The sequence below is a fragment of the Acipenser ruthenus genome, chromosome 3 (assembly GCF_902713425.1).
Source record: "Acipenser ruthenus chromosome 3, fAciRut3.2 maternal haplotype, whole genome shotgun sequence".
Taxonomy (NCBI): domain Eukaryota; kingdom Metazoa; phylum Chordata; class Actinopteri; order Acipenseriformes; family Acipenseridae; genus Acipenser; species Acipenser ruthenus.
This window is the reverse complement of record NC_081191.1, coordinates 82009931-82033200: the sequence shown is the minus strand read 5'-3', so window position 1 is coordinate 82033200 and position 23270 is coordinate 82009931. Positions and strand designations below refer to the sequence as shown.

The window sequence follows — 23270 nt, the reverse complement described above, 5'->3', positions numbered from 1 at the left end:
TGTTAACAGACTTCATTGTTTGCTTATGCTTGCAGAATGTGTTTCATTGCTACTTACTGAATGAATGTCACTGAAAGACCTTAACATCTACTTGTAATATATTCCTATTTCTCATTATAACAAAGCATATTAGGGCAATCTTGGATTTGGACAAGCAAATTGCATAGTTATTGTTCATTAATACCAAGCCAACCATTAGTTTTGTAAATGCCCCAAAAACTCTGTGAATTAGAAAATATCCTAATGTCATTCTAATCTCAACAGTTAACTCTGAAAGCTTGTAAATAACTCTGCTGACATTATCAGTTTTCAACCTTATAGCTTGACCTTATAGTTTGAAAGAATTCAATCTTGTGCCAGCATTGTACTGCTTAAATAATAAAAACCTTCAAGTAGTATCACATTCAGCAAACAAAACTGTACTGTTCTGAGTACTGTACTCCTGTTCAGTCTAGGCTTTATTTTCCCCCAAGTTAAGCCGATTAATAATAAAAAAAAAGTTGTATGTGGCTAACTTCAAAATCCTATTAAGGATACTTGTTACCTTAAGAAACACTTGAGATATTTGTATAGTATTATGTAATGGGCATGCAACACTACCCAACTGAAATGCACTCTAGAAAGGGTTTACATTAAGTTCTGATTTTAATAGACAATTACTTACAAGGTCAAATATCTCAATTTCATGACTCTGCTCAATTACACACAATATCATGCAGCTGCCCATTGTTAATAAGTATGGTCCACACATTTTGTAATCTGCAACACAACAGAGGTGGCCCCCAATTTAATCATGTAAACCGTTACAAATCTACAGTATATATTGCTGGCATTTTAATCATAAACATTGACCACTTTCTATGAGGGAGTATACTGAGCTATGTAAAAATGTTGTTTTCCTCCAATGCCTTTTTAAACAAAAACTAGTGTGTTAAATGACAATTTAGCAAAATACAGCAAGATACATAAACTTGTTATTGCTTTTAAAACTCAAACATTTCCAAATGTATGAACTTTGCCCATTTTTCAATGGACGGTTTGTAGGAGTACTTATGAAAACAATTTAAACTAAATCTGAAATTAAATCATTAGCGAAGAACTTCATGTGGTAACAGAAAGTCTCTAGAAACATGTACAGTATTTACATGGAGTTATGAAAGAAACCCAGAAAAACATGCAGTTTTTGTTTTCATTATTTTATTATTTCCTAATATCATTTACTGTAAGGACATTTACACTTTGTTAAAAAACGGCAACCTTAACTGGACATAAAACTGCAGGTACTTTTAACAAATGTGGAACTACTTTAAGTGGAGTGGAAACACACATTTCTACTTGCACTAACAGCAACCTTATAACGGGTTTCATTTAGATTTTTGTTTACCGCAGTACAGACAACGTCTACATTTCTAGGATTAACAGTTAAGGAAAATATGAACAGTACATGCCCTAAAGCAGGAACAGAAAATGTTACACCCAAGTAAATTGTTCCATTAAGGTGTTACAGTACATTTCAATGAAATTACTCACTGTTGTTATTTCCAGTGCTGTACATATCCCATCAATACCTAACAGTAGATACCCAAGCTTAAGTCTGTAGAAATACATCTTAAAACCAGAGAGCTCTTCATGTTAATCCCATAGCATATTTGAACAACAGCTCCTACATCGATGCTGAATTTTATGTTTACCTATCTACATACCATTGGCTGTCAGGAAGGGCTGCTATTTAAATTGCCACTAGGATAAAATGTTCAGCTGTGCTCTCATTTGACACAAGTTTCTAAGAACCTACAGTATGCAGGAAAAGTTTCTGTTTGGTTTCAATCCACAGTTGATAAATGTACCCGCGTACATGAATAACAGGTATTCAAGCAATTGTGATGTTTAAAAATATATTTCAGATATATGTAAAGCATTTAGATGGTTAGAATAAATAATGAGCTTTAAAACACAACACTTTATTCAGCAATGCTATAAAAGTGATCAAAAACAACTGTGAACATGTGCTCTATGTGAATACCCTATGGTAACCTTTATAAAAATGAATCCATACAGTGCAATATTATTGTCAACGAGATTAGGCAGACATGTTACATTCTTGAAAGTTGTAAAAATTATAATTAAAATGCTGTCAAAACAAGGTTTTGCTTTGTGCATGTTCAAAACACTAAAACCTAAAAAAATTAACCCTTCGATAACATGAGCTTAATGCAAGATTAACACTCCTGAAACTGATGTCAGTGCTGAATGTCAATCACTTTATGGACAGGAATCTTTAGCAAACATTAGATGCTCACTGAAGAAGGTTATTACTACAAGTAATACGACTATCCAGTGATCATGGAGCTTGTCAGACATTCTTCTATCTTAAGGATGTCTTACGGGTCCAGTTCATTTGGTTTTGAGTGGGATGGTGCTTTAATAAAGAGCTTAAAAAATATTGGCTTTTGTTTTAAGAGTGTTAACAGCAACATTTGCAGTGTCCTAGCTGACAGATCTGACAACATCTGAAACTGTTATTAGAACTAGGGAACTTGAGAAGTTTATGTAAAGCAGCCAAAAGCTCTCTGTTCATAGCCTTATATAGAAAATTGTACTTAAGCCCTCATGAAATGGTCACAATAAATATCTGATCAATTAATGTGAACAAATTTAAGGACACTGTGGGCTGTTCATTTTATGATGCTTTTCAGACTTATAGCCAACCTATGAAGGTTCGCTTAGGCCACTGAAAAACATTTGGCAAGCAAAAAAAATGATTTTCTATACTAATTGATCTTTGTTCTAAGATTGAGGACTTTCAGAAAACAGTAACAGACTGCATTCTTTGAAATGTATTCAGAATACAGCCTTAAAAGATACCAGAATAATTTGGTTTTGGATTAAGGCTAAAAAAACAACAACACAGGACTGCATGCTAAAGAGTTTACAAAAATTGCTCTGAAAAGTATGGATATATATATTTTTATCCTACAAGCAGCACTTTCAATCTTTCTGTTCTATACTCGGGGAATCTCATCAGGATATTCCCAGTACACAGCAACCAAACTGGTTGATCCACTGCTCTTGTCTTAATGCAGAAAAACATTTTCTAAGCGTGAAACATAAAACTGCAGTGTGTTTAGTACTACTATTATTGAGGTGTTTGGTTTTGTATTGGAGGCTGTGTGGTTCAGTGGTTAAAGAAAAGGACTTGTAACCAGGAGGTCCCCGGTTCAAATCCCACTTCAGCCACTGACTCATTGTGTGACCCTGAGCAAGTCACTTAACCTCCTTGTGCTCCGTCTTTCGGGTGAGACGTAGTTGTAAGTGACTCTGTAGCTGATGCATAGTTCACACACCCTAGTCTCTGCAAGTCGCCTTGGATAAAGGCGTCTGCTAAATAAACTAATAATAATAATTGGACTATAAAGAGTTGGCTGCTCAAATACATTTCCTGCAACGCAGCTGGTAAGGGTCCTTTGCATTTCAAATTTCATACACCATCCTATTGCTTCACCAGAATCATCAAGTTTACAGCGAGAGAAAAACAAATATTTTAAAATGGAAGATCCAAAAAGCTTTACATTTCAAATTTGTAAAAACTACTTGGAAAGCACTAATATTGAGGCTTTTAATTTTTGGGACAACGTGATGGTGGACGCTGACATAGTTAGAAGGATGTCTGCTAAAACTATTTTTTCCAATGAGGGAAAAAAAGGAAGGGAAAGTAACTGAATTAAGCAGCAACCAAGGCACACATAATTAAGGTAATTCGGTAAGCAAAACAAAAAGGCAGACAGCAATTAACATTACATACAGTACAGACAATAAAAATAACATAGTTTGTGAATACTCTTGGGATAATCAAACAACTGGTAAAACACATTTAAATATCATCTTAATGAGGAAAGGCTGATCAAAACAAAATAAAGCAGTTATAATTCATGCACAAACACAGCCTTCAAATTGCATTATGTATATAGGTCCTCACTGAAGCAAAGCTGAGGCAAAAGTAGTGCTCTGGGTAACGTTTTTAGATTCCCTGAAATTCCTTGTGATAAAGCTTCATTTCACAAGCCATTTAGTTACAAATATGGACCTGCTAGTAACCAAAAAAAGGGAACAGAAACAGAAAAAAAGCAAAATTTGAATTAACAACGTTTTGTAACAGCACTAAATTTAGAGTGAAAAAAATGCAGCATATATACATGATAGATATATGTGCATGTGTGTAATATTATATATATATATATATATATATATATATATATATATATATATATATATATATATATATATATATATATATATATATGTGTGTGTGTGTGTGTGTGTGTGTGTGTGTGTCTGTGTGTGTCTGTATGTATGTGTCTGTGCGCACAGCCTTTTTACACTGCGATATATTATTGCAAATTGCACTTGGCAGTCCATCGTTCCAAAGGAAACCCAACAACTTCCAAATAATATATAGTTGCTCCCAGTCTAACCCTTCTGTCACCAGTAGAAGGACCTGGTTAAAAAGTTTGCTGCTGTGTTGAGCCAGCCGCTTGCATCCTGCTTGACCCCCACGCGGGAAACGGCTTTGTCCAGCTCCTTCGAGGGGCTTTCCTCCTCTGGCAAATAATCAGGCAGGTCTGTGTTCTGCTCAACCTCGACAGAGGCATCTTCGAAAGAGATCATGACCTACAGACACAATCAAAAAAAAAAAAAAAAATTATATATATATATATATATATATATATATATATATATATATATATATATATATATATATATATATACACACACACACATACATACATACATACATACATACATACATACATACACCAAAACTTTTTAATGGCAGCCTGTGAGCCACTAAATGGGACCAAAGAACTGACTTCAATACCACACATCTGTATTTGGTTACCATACCGTTTTTAGAGTGGATTATTATGCACTATCTTCCTTCTCAGTGCAGGAGAAGTGGAGCTGCAGCTGCTGAAGTTTATAGCAGCTGCTTGGTGAGGTCTGCTCCTGGTTAAGCAGCACAATGCTGATGAATCTTTCAAGTTAACTACTCTCCAGGCAGAAAATGCCTTTCCAATTATGGAAAGTTTGTAATTTAGTAGAATGGAGTTTTTATAATTTCGATTATAGTAGACCCCTGGTTTAATCAGTGTCCTCGATAGGACAATACTTTTCTGGGCACTACTCGTTAAATAATGGCTGCTTGATTTAGGTCAAGTGAGAAAAAAAAGCATCCAGTGGTGAGGGAGGGGAGAACGGAATTAATCAAGATGCAATGCTTCAGGTAACTTTATTCTACTGGTATTAAAACCTTAAAACACCATACAAGCATGAATAATGTATCTAAGCACTGCATGTCATTTAACATAATTTAACATCCAAGACTTAACAGTATAGCATTAATGACTAGCTTGGGGTGTATTACACTGGGAACTACATAATTCAGTGAATTGCGGCAGTTAAATGATGTTCCATTATCAAATCTAAAGGGTATGACTTGAATATATAGGAGATCTCTCACCTCATCTCCATCTTCGCCTTTCACTATTTGCTGTGCTTTCATTATTTTGGTTGAAGCAATTGCAGTGCCCAGTGCCTAAAAGGTATTAAAAAAAATACTATTAGAAAATGCTAAAAGTGAAATACAAGTTTATTACAAAAACTTCTAAACAATGGGAGCAAGTGTGTAGACTTCGGTCTTCCTGTTTGCATTAACATACCTCAGCTTTTAAATCTGACCTGATCCTAACAATGCATCTCTTCACTGTCATCTGAAATGTGAAGCTAATGACTCCCTTAATCTTCAGCAATGCATCTTCGCAAAGACTTCTACGGGCCTAAAAAAAAAAAAAAAAAAAAAAAAGAAGTGTTACCTAAGCATCTTAAAGAGGCAGTACCACATCCATAGAAATTTTTACAATACACTTAATATGTATTGGACCTTGCTGTGCTTGTTCGTATATTTCGGCATGATTAACTGCTTCTGGCTCTGATCTATGGGGTTAAATCTATCCCTGCCAACAATCACAGGTGTGGCCAGTCACTAATTAATTTGATTGTTGGCAGGGATTTAACCACATCCCTGCCAAACTTACACCTATGCCCTGCCACACAGTGCTCCAGATAAGGTTTGGGTAATTGTGCAATTTACTCTCCAGTTTAGACTCTATGCAAGTAAAATGTATTTTGGGTGAGTAAAATGCAACATTACCTTGAAGTCAGGAGTACTTTCAATAAATACTGTGCATACTTTCCTTATTTTCCACCTGAAAAAAAAGTATTTTTCATAGCCGTTTAGTCCTGCCTTAATATTATAGTTCGGTAAGTTGCTACTCTCTATGTATTTAGCTACTGTGTTCACAGAGTGTCCGCCCACTAGCACTAGGCTGCAACAGTTGTTAGAAACATTTACATAAAAAAACTCTCAGTCTCTCGTGCTCTCCCTTTGGCTTCTTAAAAATTGTAAAAGCAATTATTTTTTTTAAAATGTACCAACACTGCACTCATGCAAATTAAGAAACGATAATATTGTATTCCTTATTGCTCGCCTTGCTATCACAATATAAAGCATCCCGACTCCCTCCAAGCACAGAATATTGTATTTATTATATAGATTTACCTTGACGGGGACTAAGACAGTGCCAAGGATCAAGAATCCACTCGCTTATTCACCAGTCACAAACACCCAATGCAAGTGAGTGGATTCAACTGTACGTTTATTTATTTATTTCAATGAAAAACCTGACTAATTGGTCATGTTCTATGATACATCGTTTATTATTATTATTCCTAGGGCTATGGCATTATAATAACTGTTGCTTTAAGTAGCGCATGTGTTGTATTTTATTGACAACTGTAGTCAGGACCATGGGTCTTAAACACATCTCTTAGTAAATAATTAGCTTAATGTTGAAAACAAAAATGTTACTAGTCAGTTTAGAAAAAAAAGCAAACCCAAATGTCATGCTTCTCCACTGACAGGCTACTTCTATTGGGATGAGCAGGTAAATCTCAATTCCTGCAGTCCTTTGAAAACAAGTCATTGTTATTTTTAAGTAGCACTGCTGGCTGGAACTTTATTACTGGGACCAAAATCAAAAATACACAAAGGTTTGAATCAGGTAACCCAGCATGTGACAGGTCTCTCCAAAATGAGAAAACGGTAAAACACAGCATGAAAACCTTTTCAGGTTAGGTACAATTATTGATAATTAAAAAAAAAGAATGCAGGTACAACACTGTGAAGGTTAAACTATGATACCGTCTCTTTAAACATGTTTCAATGCAAGGTAACAGGGCGAACATAATAAGCATTAACAGCCTCCTGACTATAGGTGGCGCTGATGTCAACTGCAGGCTCCCCTCACATGGATGGTGGAGATACACCTTTAAGGTCGCCATCTTTGTGAGGTCAGGTAAGGTAGATACAAGGAGGTACCCATACTTTTCTCTCTGGTTGGCCATGTTAGTAAGGACCCCTACTGGTAGTCTATAGGTCCAGGCTGATTGGAGAGGTGGAGCCTCCGAGTATATAGGGACCTACCTTGCCTGGAGCCTTAACTTTTGTCCTCAAGATTTTTTTCCCTTTATACCTCACCACAGGCTCATTCCTGGGGATACCAGTGAGCTAAGAATGGAAGAACTAAGGACTGGAAACAAGGGGGACTTTGGGGAAACTCCCCAATAAGGCTACTCCCTGGGACATTAACCCATTGGACTGCCTATGGCCTGTTTTGGTTTATTTTGTTCCTTTTTCCTTAATAGTGTAAATAAACCATGTCTTAGTTTCCTGCAAAACCTGTGCATCCTTATCTTATTCTGTGCAACCATTTACAGCAAGCCAAATCCACATTAATCCATTACTCTGCTAGAACACAGATCATTGGAGGTGGTTTTGGACACAGGGCATGTATGTGGGGGATTATCTAAAATTGTTAGAGGAGTGCAACAAAGATACTTAGGCTCTAGTTTTAGGAATTAGTAATAATGATGACAATGACTACAACGATTAAAAAAAAAAAAAATTCACAAAAAGAATATATGACTTACAGCATCATCAAGACCATCTATATGTAAAACCACAGTTTTGGCACGCTTGTTCGTGGCTCCAAGAAAGAACTGAGTCTTGCGTCTGTAGCTGGCCTGTTCGGCCTGGTCTGCCTCTGTGTTGCAGGCAGACTTAAGGATTTCATAGATTTCTGAGGCCAACAACTTTGTTTCTCCAGGTGTCGTTGTTCTAAAGAGAGCAAAACATTTATTACAACACTAAGATCAGGATGTGCAGGGCAGGGCAGGGCTGGGGGGTGGGGGGGAAGAGAGAAAGAGTCAGACGATCATAAACTTTGAATCCTAGTTGTAAAGTCGGCAAACTTGACTGGGGGCCCATCGGAAGATAAATCAGTTTTGGTTAGTTCACCTCATCGTTCTTCAGCAACCCCTACTGTGAACATTATTTATAATGGTTTAACTTCCTTGTTGACAGAATGCAATCCATTATTAATTTGACTTCATCTTAAAACAAATGTATACCTTTGGTTTTATACAGTTTTAAACAGTCTCCATTTGAACAAATAGCTTGTAACATGAGTTTTAGGGCTGGGACGATGGATCGATGCATCAAATTGATCCAATAACCATCGATGGAACAAAATGAATATGGCGAAACCACATGTCGTTTCATGAATCCATTTTATTAGGACAAAATTAAATTCTATAAAACTGTACTCAAGTTCCCCGCCTTTGCTTTCTATTTCTTTCAAAACCCCGCCGCCCACACACATCTATGCACAAACATTTTCTAGAATCAACCCGGAAACTCAGTCAAAAGTGTGAACAGAACAAACCCAATGAAATACCTTTATAGCTGCTTCAGTCGCAAGACATTTTTGGCGTTTTTAATCTCTGACGGTATTTCGTCTTGATCGCCCTTTGCTAGTAATGTAGTAGTATTGAGCCAACAATCCATACTTTTTCACTGGATTGAAAGCTAAAAACTCTCACACCAGACATAACGGCTTGCCAAATTAGACTGCATGGCAATACTTCGGTTTCTGATTGGCCATACATTTTGTATTTTGAAATGAACTAATAATACTTAAGTTACAATAAACTTTAAATCGGGTCATTGACAAAAAAAAAATATCGATTTGTTGGCACGAACACACACAGGAAATAAAATGAGTTAAAGACTAGGCTTTTAGTTTTTTAAAATATGTAATTTTTATATCCCAAAGACAGACCGCAGTAACCTGTTGACATTTAAACAGGGCTTCTTTAAAACGTACATATTTAATATGTAAATTAGTCATGTGTGCACTGAACGCTCTGTCACAGCACATCAGTCTGGTGTTCGCAATTAAACGTTGATTTACATGACAAAAATTTGCAATAGATTGGCAAGTGGTACTAAATAAAATGCGTTTCTCCCATTCCAGAATTTTTCTCGCGTACCCCAGTTGGCTAAAAGCAGTATTAGAAGAAACCACATTACCAACAGATGCAGTTTAATAGTAGTAGTATTTAAATGCCATTGTCCTGACTGATACATTCTTATCTTCCAGCTGCATTTTGACAATTTCCATTTTTTTTCTTGACATTTTTCATTCTTAGCCCCCAAAGTAAATATTTTAGACAGTTTTCAAAACTATTTTTGCTTTATTTTTACAACACACGTTGATGTTGTTGATATAATAAACGCGTATATCTGCTTCAGGTACTGTATGTAATTTTTCTCAAGTTTAAACGATGCCCCGTGTTCACAGAATACTAAAAAATAAAATGTCAAATACACAATATGTATTTCATTGGTTTCGTGGATTTGCTATACTTTAATCCTGCTAATTATATGGTTTTGAAAATGCTACTTACCAAAACCATGACTGCATGTGAACTGTATTACATAATAATTTCCTTTATTCCGATTCCAGTGGTGTTTTCTCAATGCAAGATGTATTGTAGGCATATACACAGTGCTGTATAAAATCACATACACTCTATATATTTTTTCATGCCGTTATAGGCCTACTGGCGAAATGGCCAAGGGACAGTTGGTGCTTAACACATACTGAATTATTTTGGCCCTGAATTTGAGCATTTTTTTGTAATAGAAAAGACAAATTTCACATATTTTATAATGTTACCGTAGGCTACTTTTTTTTTTTGTAATCAATGATGCGGTTTTCGTTTCACAAATCTACTGCACTTTGTCTATAAACTGTACTCTAGTACGCAGAACTACACATTTCTCCCATTCACTTGCTAGGTCACTCCATAGCTCCAAACATCAGACAGATATTTTGTCTAAATAGATAAGTTTATAGCGGATGAATTTCACAGTATTTTTAAGCACAACTATAATAGCCTACATTTCAACAGCCACTACCGAAGCCGATTACTTATTCTTCCAGAAGTAATGGTTGGGTGTAACAGGGATACAAGGTTATATTTGCGCCGGGCCATGTTGTTAACAAGCCTGATGTTGTCGTCCAGGCTTTACTGTGAAACTGACTGTAACCAGGGAGGGTGTGAGCGCATTCTACTGGACTGGAGAATAATGGCACGGGGGCTTAATTATGAAAACGCAAGTGTAAACAAACAAGTAAAAAAGACTAGCCTGTCGTCAGACATGTCATGTTAATACAAAATGCATGAATTTACTGCGTATTGGTATTGCGTCTAGTCTGGGAAGGGGGACACACGGGCGCGTTAAGAGAAATTCAGCTGGACATTTTTTATTTCAGGGGGGTATTGGCGCAATGGTGCGGCCTAGCGCGAACACTGCAAAAGTTAATAGAGGATGTGCAAACAAGATGGAACACAGTATATTATATGTTTTGAACATCTGCTTGAGTTGAAGTGGCCAGTAATTGCAGTTTTGTCAAACCCTGATTTGACAAAAACAAAGACAAATGCCACTACTTTAGATCTAACTACTGAGCAGTGGAAGCTAATGGCCGAGGTACCCCCTCTACTTCAGCTATTTGAATTAGCTACAGTACTGTTAAACGCAGAGAAAAACACTACAGCTAGTTCGATGTACCCAGTTGCAACAAGAATAAAATACAGACTGATCGAAGTTCCCATTGAAGCTTGTGAAGGGGACACAACACCTGCTTTGCACAAAGTCCAAATGCACAAAGTTTGCAAGAAAAACTACCGTGTAATTTATCACAGCGATTTCATTTACATCAACTGAATGACCCAGGCGACAAAGTTATGCCACTGCTTTTTGCATCATTCGTTGATCCCTGATTTTGCAATTTGGACTGCCTATTAGAACAAGCCAAAGCCACTGTAGTTGAAGCAATGCTTTCCAGACTAGTTAGGCTGACAGACAGCAGTCCTGATAACGACACGAACTGTGCCACTACAACTACAAGTGACTTGCCAGTTAATAAGAAAACAAAGACAGAACAAGCATTTCCATTGTTATTTCGTGGACGGCAGCAACCAGAGATGACCAAGGAAAGCCTAAACCAGACAAGAAGTGATGACATACAGGCTACCTCTAAAACTAAGATCCACTGCTGTGTTGGAAAAATAACCAGACACGCTTTCCAAAACTAGCAACCTTAGCAATGAACTTCTGACACCATATGTCACACGGCTGGGTGAGTGGTGCCGTCAGATCCAGGTAATGAATAACACACAGGACAGAGGAGATTAAATGATGAAGGCGCTTGCTTGCGCCGGTTTATTATAAATAAAAAGGTTTTAACAAAACACGGGAAACACAGACTGAACAAACAAAACGGCGCGTTGGCCAAAGTAAATAGACAGACAAACAAAGTGGACGAACAGACAAACAAGTACCGCGCTGGTGCTTCCAGCGCACAATAGCAATTGTTATTTCTTTCTGAATACCTCCTCCCCACACCCGTTCTCCACTCACGAACACACAACCCCGAGTGAATGAAATGTGCATCTATATATACTGTTGTGCCGGGATTCAATTACTAATTAATTATTCACTTGAATCCCAGCACGTGAATTAATTATGTGCAACCTCGTGCTCACATATTAAATACTTTAAATGCACGTGCAATCCCGTGCCTAAATACAATTATACATTTTAAATAACTCGTGCTGCACACACCCATTTATATCCCATGCAGCCATCTCTATTCACCAACATTAACACACCACACGCAATATACAACACAGAAATGCACACAGGGGCGGGGCACATTGCCACAGGGCCCCAGACAAGAGTCAACTCAATCTCTCTCTATCCGATTTAAAACACTCTCAATAATCTGTGTTGAACAACATCCAAGTTTCACCACTGTTGGATAAGCAATTCACTAGATATACAGAATGCATCATCAGCAGGGGGAGAAATTATCATCACCACTAATGTTATTATTTCAGCCAAAAATGTACTTATCATATGCTGCAAGTTTTAATTTGAAGAGATAAAAAGAAGCATACTGTTGACAAGCATTTGTATTGTACAAACATAAAAGGTGCTCACACTGACATTTCGTTACAAGGCAACATTACAAGATACCACAAGGGTCCTGCTCCGAAGCTACCAGCTGCGAACAGATTATATGTCACAGAGTCCTCAAACTCATATCATAATGTGACTGGACACAAATTTAAGGGAATAATTTAACTGTTTGCTTACAGTAACCTGAAAAATTAAGGTCAACACATTTTTTTCCCCTTATTTGTTTAAATCGATTAGTACAGCCTAAAAGTGTACCTGGGTAACACAATAAAATAAGAGAATATAGGAGTGCATGGATGTAGGTCATTTCCTAATAAAATGTATTGTTGCAAAATGAATTTATTAATTTTCTTTTATTGTTGTTAAAAACATGTTGCTAGATAAATGAGCACCCCAAAAAAATAAAAAATTAGATTCCAAGGTTGTCTCTGATACCATGCTTTAGATGATACAAACATACAGATTTTATTGGGGTATACAGTAAACACAACCCACCTACTAACCAAAATGACCAAAAAAAAAAGACGTATTCATGCATTTATTTTTTAAAGATCAATTTGATTTTAAACATTTTACCATGGTCTAATCTTTTAAGTTGTCAAGTTGAACTTTTGTCTCAGTTCACTAATCTTGGTGAGTAACTGCTTAACTCAAAGGTTAAATACTTGCATGGTATAATTTAGAACCTGATTTGACATATGCATCCATCAAACAATGCATTTTCCTTCTGGAAGGTAAATATAGCCATTCCAACAGCAATAAATAAACAGCTTCCGAAGCAACACTGGAGAACGAACTGTATCCACTACAGTATGTCTGCTTGTCACAGGCTGTATTTTATCTAAACACACAAATGCAGTTAGAACAACATAAACATATTATTTACTATCTCATCCTGGCTACTGTTGAACCCTATAAGAAATGACAGTTGCTGAAGTCCTTGGAATAAAACAAATTGCAACTTCAGGGCAAAGCCTGATGAACATGAGCCTAACTAAAGTGACTGGTCAGTGACAGGATTGGTCAGATACTTGCCGGGAGGAAAAAAAAAAAAAAAAAAAACACACACACACGCACAGATTACAGTATTAAGACTCCGGCAGCACCATATGTGGCCATCTTGTAACATTTAGTACAGACAAAGCAATAGCTCACCAATTGTTTGCAGCTTTAGTCTTTTCATTTATGATTGAATCAAACAGCTTGTCAAATGTAGTGTATAGAGAGTGTACAGCTTGACAGACAGGTGCATTCATATAGCCCCAGATTGAGGTATTTCTCTACTGTTATACACAATATTAAAGACATGTATACTACAGCCTTACTACTTTTGGGTGCATTGAAGACCTGAAAAACTTCTACTTCGTTATGGAACAAAACTTGAAGGAAGATATTTTTTGAGGAAACCAAACATGACACTTACTTTTTCATCACATTCTCTAGGCTCTGCATCATCCCAAGCTCGCCTCTCATCCTCTCTCTGTTGGCACGACATTCTGCTAAATAGCGCACAGCCTGCCATAGAAGGGTGGGGGGAAAAACAAAACAAAAAAGCGTGGCTGTCAATGTCAAAAATCAATTAGACACAGAGAATATCTAATCGATAATAGGGTTGAGAAATCATTGGTAACGTCTATTTAAAACACCTGCAACAGGTTTACATCTATAGGTACGAGAACTTCTTCTCACAAGGACTCTTAATAAATGCTTTGTTAAAGCCCATTCTGCATAATTATTACGTTACGTTAGAAGGGTAAGAACATGACCTACATAAACTATATGCACAAAACAGACGATTCCACATACACCCAGAATCCGATAGTCTAATGAAGTTGGTGGAGGCAATCTACAGCAAAGCCGGTTCTTCAGAAGAGATTTCAAAAAACTTTCCCAACAAGACTTTACATTAAAAGATATCATGAAACTATTCATCGTTTGGTCACCTTGGTTACACTGGCATCTTATCATTACCTGGTGCGTCTAAGTGCATGACTCCTGGTAAGATCCATAAAGGTAGACAGAAGGTGCAGTATTTCTTACTTCTTCCGCCAGCATCTTGCGTGCACCAGTATTATTACACTTTCAGTATCAGCAGAATGTATCACTCAGGTCATACATAATCCAGCACACAAGTCTGACGACTTTCACATCAGTCAGACTTGAAATCAGTGCCCAACACAGCCGAGACACACCTTTTTTCATAAATGAACAATTTACATGCAAAATAGTCATGTAGCTCCTGGCTTCACAGAGGTAGTAGAGATTCTGAAGTGTTTTTTTTTTTTTTTATACTTTTGATTTGTAGACCATTGACATACTGTATGATATTGAACAGATTAATGAGCACAGCTAATTGATAGGTACATTTATTTCATAGGATAAGTTTACAACCTACATATTTTCGTCCCATAGTTTTTGTGATTAATTCAAACAAACCAAGCTTATTCCACATATATTTGTTTTAAGAGCAATACTTTTCAATCAAAGCTAATAGTACAGCGACTAATTTGACTGCATAGCGACGACTGACATGTTTGTTTGAGCGCTTACATTTTTTCACTCAGGAACGAAACACTGACTATTGTTATGCAACCTACTGACATCTTCATTGGGGTGAAAGTTTGTGCTAACTGAAAACAACCAGCTGAGATACTGCAGTCGTACCAAAATGTGTGTCTTACCAGAAGTGCAGAGTAGACAACTTGAGGGTTAGGGTGGTCCAAAAACAAAATAAGGCCTGGTAAGCATCCTTGATCCTGGACAATGGCTTGCCTGTTGAGGGGATCAGCTGCCAGGTCCCGCAGCTGATTCACAATAGCCAATGCATCAGGCTCCCCACTCATGGTGTGGCCGCTTACTGTGTCATATACATCAATCTAAGTTCCTTGTATTGCTCAACCTGTAAAAAATATATATATATGTAAATAAGCTTATTGTAAATACAGTATTCTGGTATTAATATTGTTTTGGGTCTCAAAATTAAAGGCAGCCATGTGGCAATTGTCGTGGGTGCCCTTAATTGCCGCTATGTCTCTACCATTAGCTACCATTATGACCGCAGCGCACTTTCAGCTACAGCAGAGGTGCCTGCATTAGGAAGTGTTTGTATCCAAACAACATGATTATGTGGTTTGTGTGGTTAAGTCGCATTAGCAGGAAAAAAACAACAAACAATGAACATGACCCTTTCAAGCACATGGCTTTCTACTGTGCATAATAATGCCATCTCAGAAGAGTCCAGAAAAACAGAAGTTGAAAGCCTTTCAAATTTTTTCAGGTCAGTAGTTTAGAAATATTTGCGATACTTAGTAGTTTTCTTTCAGGTTTAGGTCGACCAGGTTGTCCTCGGCTCACCGCGCACCAGCGACCCCTGTAGTGTGGCTGGGTGCCTGCGGGCTTGCCTGCAAGCTGCCCAGAGCTGTGTTGTCCTCCGACGCAGTAGCTCTGAGGTCGCTGCATGGTGGGCCTGCAGTGTGTAAAATAAGCTGTCGGCTGGAGGACAGCGTGTGTTCGTCTTCGCCGCTCCCAAGTCAGCGCGGGGGTGGTAGCGGTGAGTGAACCTAAAAATAATTGGCTATTCCAATTTGGGGAGAAAATAATAAAAACAATTGGCAACTACTACTACTAATCCCATGTATTAGTGATAAAAGCCAATGCCTGGCTTGAGCGCAGGGAGCTGTGTCCTCGCAGGCTCCAATCTACAGCTCTGGACAAACGTTGCCATCACCCTATAGCAGCGTTCTTCAATTGACGGCTTGTCTGGCCTGTCGGATGTCAGCTGTAGTGCTGCCAATTGGGCGTTTTTTCTGCAAAATGTGGCTGTTTTTAATTATTTTTTGACGCAAAATCACTTTAATTTATAGGGTTTCAATGTGAAACAACTATATAGGCTTTTAAATCGTCCATGTCTTTACTTTCTCATTAAACGCAGAATGAAGAACGCTAAAACGACAGCACAACATTTTAATAAATGACTAGTCCGTATTAATGTTAATACAATTACGAATAGTGATTGTAATAAAGTGTATCTGCATTTATTCTTTTTTAAACTATAGATTAAACGCTTATTAAAATGTTGCACCCTCGTTTGCATGCACATTAAACCAATTTTACTACTAAATGGCTAGCAGGGATCAATCGAATTCTTAAAGGGGAAAAAAACTTCAGGGGGAGAAACAACAACCCTAAATATAATAATAACATTCAAGTTATACTTGCTAACCCCTAAAAAGGAAATACTTAATATATTAGAATGCTACTTGTTCACAGTTAAAAAAAAATACCACTTAAAACTAGCGTTTCTAGTGGCAAATCACACGGCCATTTCCACTGTGGATTATTGTCTGAGATTGTCAAAGACATTGTAAATGACACAAACTGCACTGATCTCAAAGACATCCAGTTGCACAGAACTTAGTACACAGCAGTGATACATTCAGTCCCAGGGCCATGCTTTTTAATTTTTTTATTTGGTATTATGGTTTCTTTTGGGAAGAAGTAGGCAGGTTTTTGTAAAAGTAGTTGTCCTTCATTACAAATGGCAGTTGCAGATACGCATGGTTGAAAAGTCGCCACTATCTACAGGGTATTTGTGTCCTCTAACAAGCAATATTTATTGACAACACGCCACAATACAGGAACAAATGATCACTGAACTTTATCTGGTAATAACCCTTCTCCGTCCTTGTTTACAACACTCTGTATATAAGCTACTTTCAAATCAAACTTTAGTTTAGTCACACACTCAGTATGCACATTCATTCCCATCAGTACACTCCATAACCTAACGCTGAATATTTTTTTTACAGTTTAATATTATTATTTAACTTCTTCAGATAATGACTCCTCTCCTATAACTTCTATCCTTCCTTAAGGTTGCTGTTTAGATGCTTGCTGTTCACCACGGTCCACTTCTGAGACAAGTGTCAAAGAGCGAGTGTCAATATTTTAGACAAAAAGATGTCCATTTTAATTGAACAGTTTTAATAAAATTAAGATTACTAGCATGCAATTTTAATAGCATTACAGTGAAAAATACTTGCTTTGTATTGTTAAATGGCAATTATAAATCGTATCATTGTAAGTGGTTAACCCTCCACGCCCACATCATGAGAGCCCTCCAGTGAATGTAATTGAATACCCTTGGCCCTGTAGAATGAACTAATTTTGCTTCATAAAGCCAAATGAAAACTGCTGAATTATGTTACGTTAACATATTTAAATTACATACTGCTTTGCCGTTTTCCCACAGTATGACAAAATGAAAAATGTGACATTTTGAAATCTAACATAAAATACAGTACTACTATTATGGCTTCCAATAGACTTTTGCAATTTTGTAGTTTTTGATTACATGATGTTAAATAAAATATCTAAATTTTGTACAGTTTTTAACATCACAATCCTAAAATTCTAGGTGATGCAAAACTTTTGGCCAAAGCTGTAGCAAAAAATAAATAAAAAAACACATATTCTAAATAAATAAATAGTTATTAAGTGTTGTTTCTTTGGTTCGCCAATAATTAGCTTTATATATGAATCTTAAGTCACTAGTACATGGAAATGAACGACCACAGAGTCATTCTGAATATAGAGAAAGCATCCATGCGACCCAGCATTGCAGTATCATGTGTTAAGAATTATCACGCGATTAGAAATTGTGACATAATTACGTGATAATTCCCTCATGTAATTACATAAGACAGATGACACAGTATTTAATTTATCAAGTAAAACTTTAACCACATCCCAAAAAACAGTATTGAATAAAGGACTTAAGTTTATACAGACTAAAAAATACATCGATAAAGATAAAATCGCCAGCGAATTAAAGGAGTGGGAGAGACGCATGAGATTAGCAGAATATTTTTTTCAATGAAAATATCTCAGATTCAGAGGGTAATTATGAGCATGGGATTAAGGTTGGAAGCGATAAATGGTTAGATATGTATATTGAAGTAGTTAAACAAGAAATTATAGCAGAACTAAAGAAAAAATGTAAACTTAATTTAACCAATATTGAAGAACAAGCTATGACTGAGTTGTTAAATGATGATGACATAAGTATAACACCAGCAGATAAAGGTTCGGGAACAGTGATAATGAACACAGATGACTATATGAAATCTGTAGAATGTGAATTAAATAATACAGATACATATTAAAAGAAATTTAAAAGCAATAGCATCAATAAATCGGTAAAAAGAGTTTAAAGAAACTGTGGAGAGACTATACAATAAAGGCATTATATCAAAAGAATTAAAAAAAAAATGCAGCCACAAAATGAAAAGAACAGGCCTAGCAAGAGGATATCCTAAAATGCACAAAGAAAATCACCCTATGCGAATGACAGCCAGTACGATTGATAATCCAACACACATAATAGCGGAAATAGCAGAAAAAAAAAAAAACCTTAGGTCACACGTTGAGAAATTACCAAGTTATGTTAAGGATACAACACCGTTTTTAAAAAAGACTTGAATCACTGAAGCACAACCTTCCAAAGAATACAATTTTATTTTGCATGGATGTAAAATCCTTGTACCCAAGTATCCCTCAAAGAAACTTTAGAAGCTTGTCAAAAAGCACTAGATAATAGACTAGATAAATCAATACCAACAGCAGAGGTGTTGAACATGATCAACGTAGTTTTAGAAAACAGTTATTTTACATTTGTTGATAAGAACTACAAACAAAACGATGGATCTAAATTAGGATCTAATTTAGGAATGCATTTTGCCAGTACGTATATGGGAAAATGGGAAGAACAATTACTTAGAAAATCGGAAAGAGAACCTTTAGAATACATTCTGTTTGTAGATGATATTTTGGGGGTTTGGACACATGGACAAGAATCTCTTCCAGTTTCATAAAATGGCAAATGAAATACACAGTAATATTAAGGTGGACCTTCGATGGACAAGAAAAGAAATAGAATTTTTAGATACCATAGTAAAACTTGAAGAAGGTTCAATTGAGACTGACCTCTTCTGTGAACCTACTGACATGCACCAGTATTTACACATGTCCTCTGCACATCCGATACACACTAAAAGGGCAATCCCAAAGGGTCTAGGAATAAGAATACGAAGAATATGCTCAAAAGAAAGTGAATATGTAAAACAAAGAAATGTATTAAAAACAAATCTTAAAAAAAGAGGATAAAAAAAGAATTAGAGACAGAGTTAAGAAAAGTGGATAAACTAAAAATAATTCAATTTTAAATCAATCTGCACATAAATACTGGCTTTTTCCCTTAACATTCTAATCTACTAATCTGATAACATAAAAAGCTACATAAACATTGATACTTTCTGACGCTTTAAAAGGTGTAAGTTTGTAGTATTAGAAAAGAGAAAATAAAGAAATAAATAATTTTCTAATAACGATGGAGCCCTCTTGATGCATGCTTTACCGTGTGGTAAATGACCTTGACTTTCGTTAGTGCCCTCGGCTACGGCTCGGGGCGCGTAACTCCAGCCGCGGTCATCTACGACATGGTAGAGCCCGCATCAATAAACTGTCACAGCAACCCCAGATGGAATTGTTTTCCTGTAACTCACTGAAGAGGCGCATCTATTATTATTTTTTTTTTTATAATACATGGATACCCTTGTGACGCTAATATTAAAGAGATGAGGTTCAGCAATGCGGTTTTTTTTTGTTTGTTTTTTTAAACGTAGTATTTCAGTGCTGTAGAGATGGTCTATGTCGTTATACATTATTAGTGCTTCAGCTTTATTTTGACGATTGCCTTTGTTTTAATGTCCCGTTCCTCTCAGATACGAATATACCAGCTTTACATTTTTTTTGTTAACGTATTCTTATTTTGTTGATCATTAATGAACATTTCTGTACTGTGGGTTTTGTCGAGTGATTGCAAACAAGACATTTTTTGTTTTCATTGAAAGTGATGGTCTCGGAGTCGAATGGGTCAAAGTTCAAGTATACTTTCCTCTAGAGCAGTGGTCCCCAAAGTAATTTGGGCACGGGCATAAATTGATCTTACTTGGCTGTATGCGGACACGCTGACTAATGCGTAGGTTCTTATCTTAAACACTGCCTTCCCGCGACATATAGAGTGTAATATATATATATATATATATATATATATATATATATATATATATATATATATATATATATACACACACACACAGTACTGTGCAAAAGTTTTAGGCAGGTGTGAAAAAATGCTGTAAAGTAAGAATGCTTTCAAAAATAGACATGTTAATAGATTATATTTATCAATTAACTAAATGCAAAGTGAGTGAACAGAAGAAAAATCTAAATCAAATCCATATTTGGTGTGACCACCCTTTGCCTTCAAAACAGCATCAATTCTAGGTACACTTGCACAAAGTCAGGGATTTTGTAGGCATATAGTCAGGTGTATGATTAAACAATTATACCAAACAGGTGCTAATGATCATCAATTCAATATGTAGGTTGAAACACAATCATTAACTGAAACAGAAACAGCTGTGTAGGAGGAATAAAACTGGGTGAGGAACAGCCAAACTCAGCTAACAAGGTGAGGTTGCTGAAGACAGTTTACTGTCAAAAGTCATACACCATGGCAAGACTGAGCACAGCAACAAGACACAAGGTAGTTATACTGCATCAGCAAGGTCTCTCCCAGGCAGAAATTTCAAGGCAGACAGGGGTTTCCAGATGTGCTGTCCAAGGTCTTTTGAAGAAGCACAAAGAAACGGGCAACGTTGAGGACCGTAGACGCAGTGGTCGGCCAAGGAAACTTACTGCAGCAGATGAAAGACACATCATGCTTACTTCCCTTAGAAATCGGAAGATGTCCAGCAGTACCATCAGCTCAGAATTGGCAGAAAACAGTGGGACCCTGGTACACCCATCTACTGTCCGAAGAAGTCTGGTCAGAAGTGGCCTTCATGGAAGACTTGCGGCCAAAAAGCCATACCTCCGACGTGGAAACAAGGCCAAGCGACTCAACTATGCACGAAAACACAGGAACTGGGGTGCAGAAAAATGGCAGCAGGTGCTCTGGACTGATGAGTCAAAATGTGAAATATTTGGCTGTAGCAGAAGGCAGTTTGTTCGCCGAAGGGCTGGAGAGCGGTACACGAATGAGTGTCTGCAGGCAACAGTGAAGCATGGTGGAGGTTCCTTGCAAGTTTGGGGCTGCATTTCTGCAAATGGAGTTGGGGATTTGGTCAGAATTAATGGTCTCAATGCTGAGAAGTACAGGCAGATACTTATCCATCATGCAGGCATCCGATTGGCCCCAAATTTATTCTGCAGCATGACAACGACCCCAAACATACAGCGAAAGTCATTAAGAACTATCTTCAGCGTAAAGAAGAACAAGGAGTCCTGGAAGTGATGGTATGGCCCCCACAGAGCCCTAATCTCAACATCATCGAGTCTGTCTGGGATTACATGAAGAGAGAGAAGCAACGGAGGCTGCCTAAATCCACAGAAGAACTGTGGTTAGTTCTCCAAGATGTTTGGGCCAACCTACCTGCCGAGTTCCTTCAAAAACTGTGTGCAAGTGTACCTAGAATTGATGCTGTTTTGAAGGCAAAGGGTGGTCACACCAAATATTGATTTGATGTAGATTTTTCTTCTGTTCACTCACTTTGCATTTTGTTAATTGATAAATATAAACTACTTTTGAAAGCATTCTTACTTTACAGCATTTTTTTCACACCTGCCTAAAACTTTTGCACAGTACTGTATGTATGTATGTGTGTGTGTATATATATATATATATATATATATATATATATATATATATATATATATATAATAATATGACAGAGTTTGTCCCACCCAGCTAACTTATGATTGGGCTATCGCAGACAAAATGAAGATATTCAGTTCGCAGAGGCCCTTCAGGGGAAAAAAAAACAAACAGGAACGCTTTTGTTGGAAAACGTGTTTAAACCTTTATTCTTTTTCCCACGTTACGACCCGACAGAAATGTGTTCACGACCCATAATTTAAGAACAGCTGCCTCGGGCACCACTTGAGGACCCCTGCTCCAGAGGAATTATTCGTTTTTGACGTCACTGCTGTGGTATTACGGCTTTTTTTCGAATGGCTCAGGATGCAAATTACGCATTTAGAAAAGTTTTCTTTTTTTTTTTTTTTTGTACACAAAACGTTTAAAAGATTAAAAAAATCTTGTTTTGAGGACGTTTCGGGGAAAAGCCCTTCTTCAGCTGTTTAAAAAGAAAAGTAAACAGTGCAGTAAACCCGTTGTTATTCAATAATTGTAATTATACAAAAGAAAAAGTCACAGCAACGTTACACGTAAGCTGTGTTGCACAAAATATGTTCCTTGTTGTTCCGATATATTGTCTGACTGTGGACATAACGTTATTAAATCAAATGTTTACAGACAAGAAAAGCGTGAACACTGTGGCTACCATTTCCCATGTCAACACATTTATTGACAGGTCAACCGTAACGGCGAGTGACGAGACCACGTAGAACAATCAATTTAGTTATTGTGCTTTCATTGCAACAGAATAACCTTCCGAAAAACACACCCAAAACAGAACGGTAATATATACATACCTTCACTGAAACCTCTCTGGTTTAATCCCTCCCCCCCAAAAAACAGCATACGCTTAATGGTCGTTCAACTATGGTGTTTAACTGCAATTTAAATAAGCACATATAATAAAATAATAATAACAAAAATGTCTATTTAAGTTTTCCTATATTTCGTCACATTATTCCCCTGTAACCACGGTCTGCTTTCAGCTCCTCTGATTGGACATTCAGCGTAAGACACGCCCACAACTATTAACCACTCAAGAGAAGCCTTATTAAAGTGGAA

General features: G+C 36.9%; 1 protein-coding gene across 2 annotated transcripts; it reads right to left on the bottom strand.

Moving 5' to 3' along the window:
* Positions 1 to 4284: 4284 nt before the first annotated feature.
* LOC117394696 (armadillo repeat-containing protein 1-like) lies at positions 4285 to 23217 on the bottom strand. 2 transcript variants are annotated; one of them, XM_059017411.1, is made up of 8 exons: positions 23006 to 23217; positions 15803 to 16022; positions 15130 to 15347; positions 13872 to 13963; positions 8047 to 8233; positions 5718 to 5834; positions 5519 to 5593; positions 4285 to 4668 (listed from the first exon to the last, which is right to left on the bottom strand). In XM_059017411.1, the coding sequence occupies exons 3-8, from the start codon at positions 15289 to 15291 to the stop codon at positions 4480 to 4482; spliced, it is 822 nt and encodes a 273-aa protein (XP_058873394.1). In that variant the 5' UTR covers positions 15292 to 15347; positions 15803 to 16022; positions 23006 to 23217; the 3' UTR covers positions 4285 to 4479. The 2 variants fall into 2 exon arrangements, with proteins under 2 accessions (XP_058873394.1, XP_033849045.1); XM_033993154.3 differs by lacking the exon at positions 15803 to 16022.
* Between the last annotated feature and the right edge of the window lie 53 nt (positions 23218 to 23270).

Excerpts from the sequence above, each read along its gene's own strand:
- LOC117394696 (XM_059017411.1), bottom strand. The coding sequence starts at position 15,291 with ATGAGTGGGGAGCCTGATGCATTGGCTATTGTGAATCAGCTGCGGGAC. Across the intron at positions 13,964-15,129 it reads TTGTCTACTCTGCACTTCTG|GCTGTGCGCTATTTAGCAGA; the intron begins GTAAGACACACA and ends CTTCTATGGCAG. Across the intron at positions 5,835-8,046 it reads TAGATGGTCTTGATGATGCT|GCCCGTAGAAGTCTTTGCGA; the intron begins GTAAGTCATATA and ends TTTTTTTTTTAG.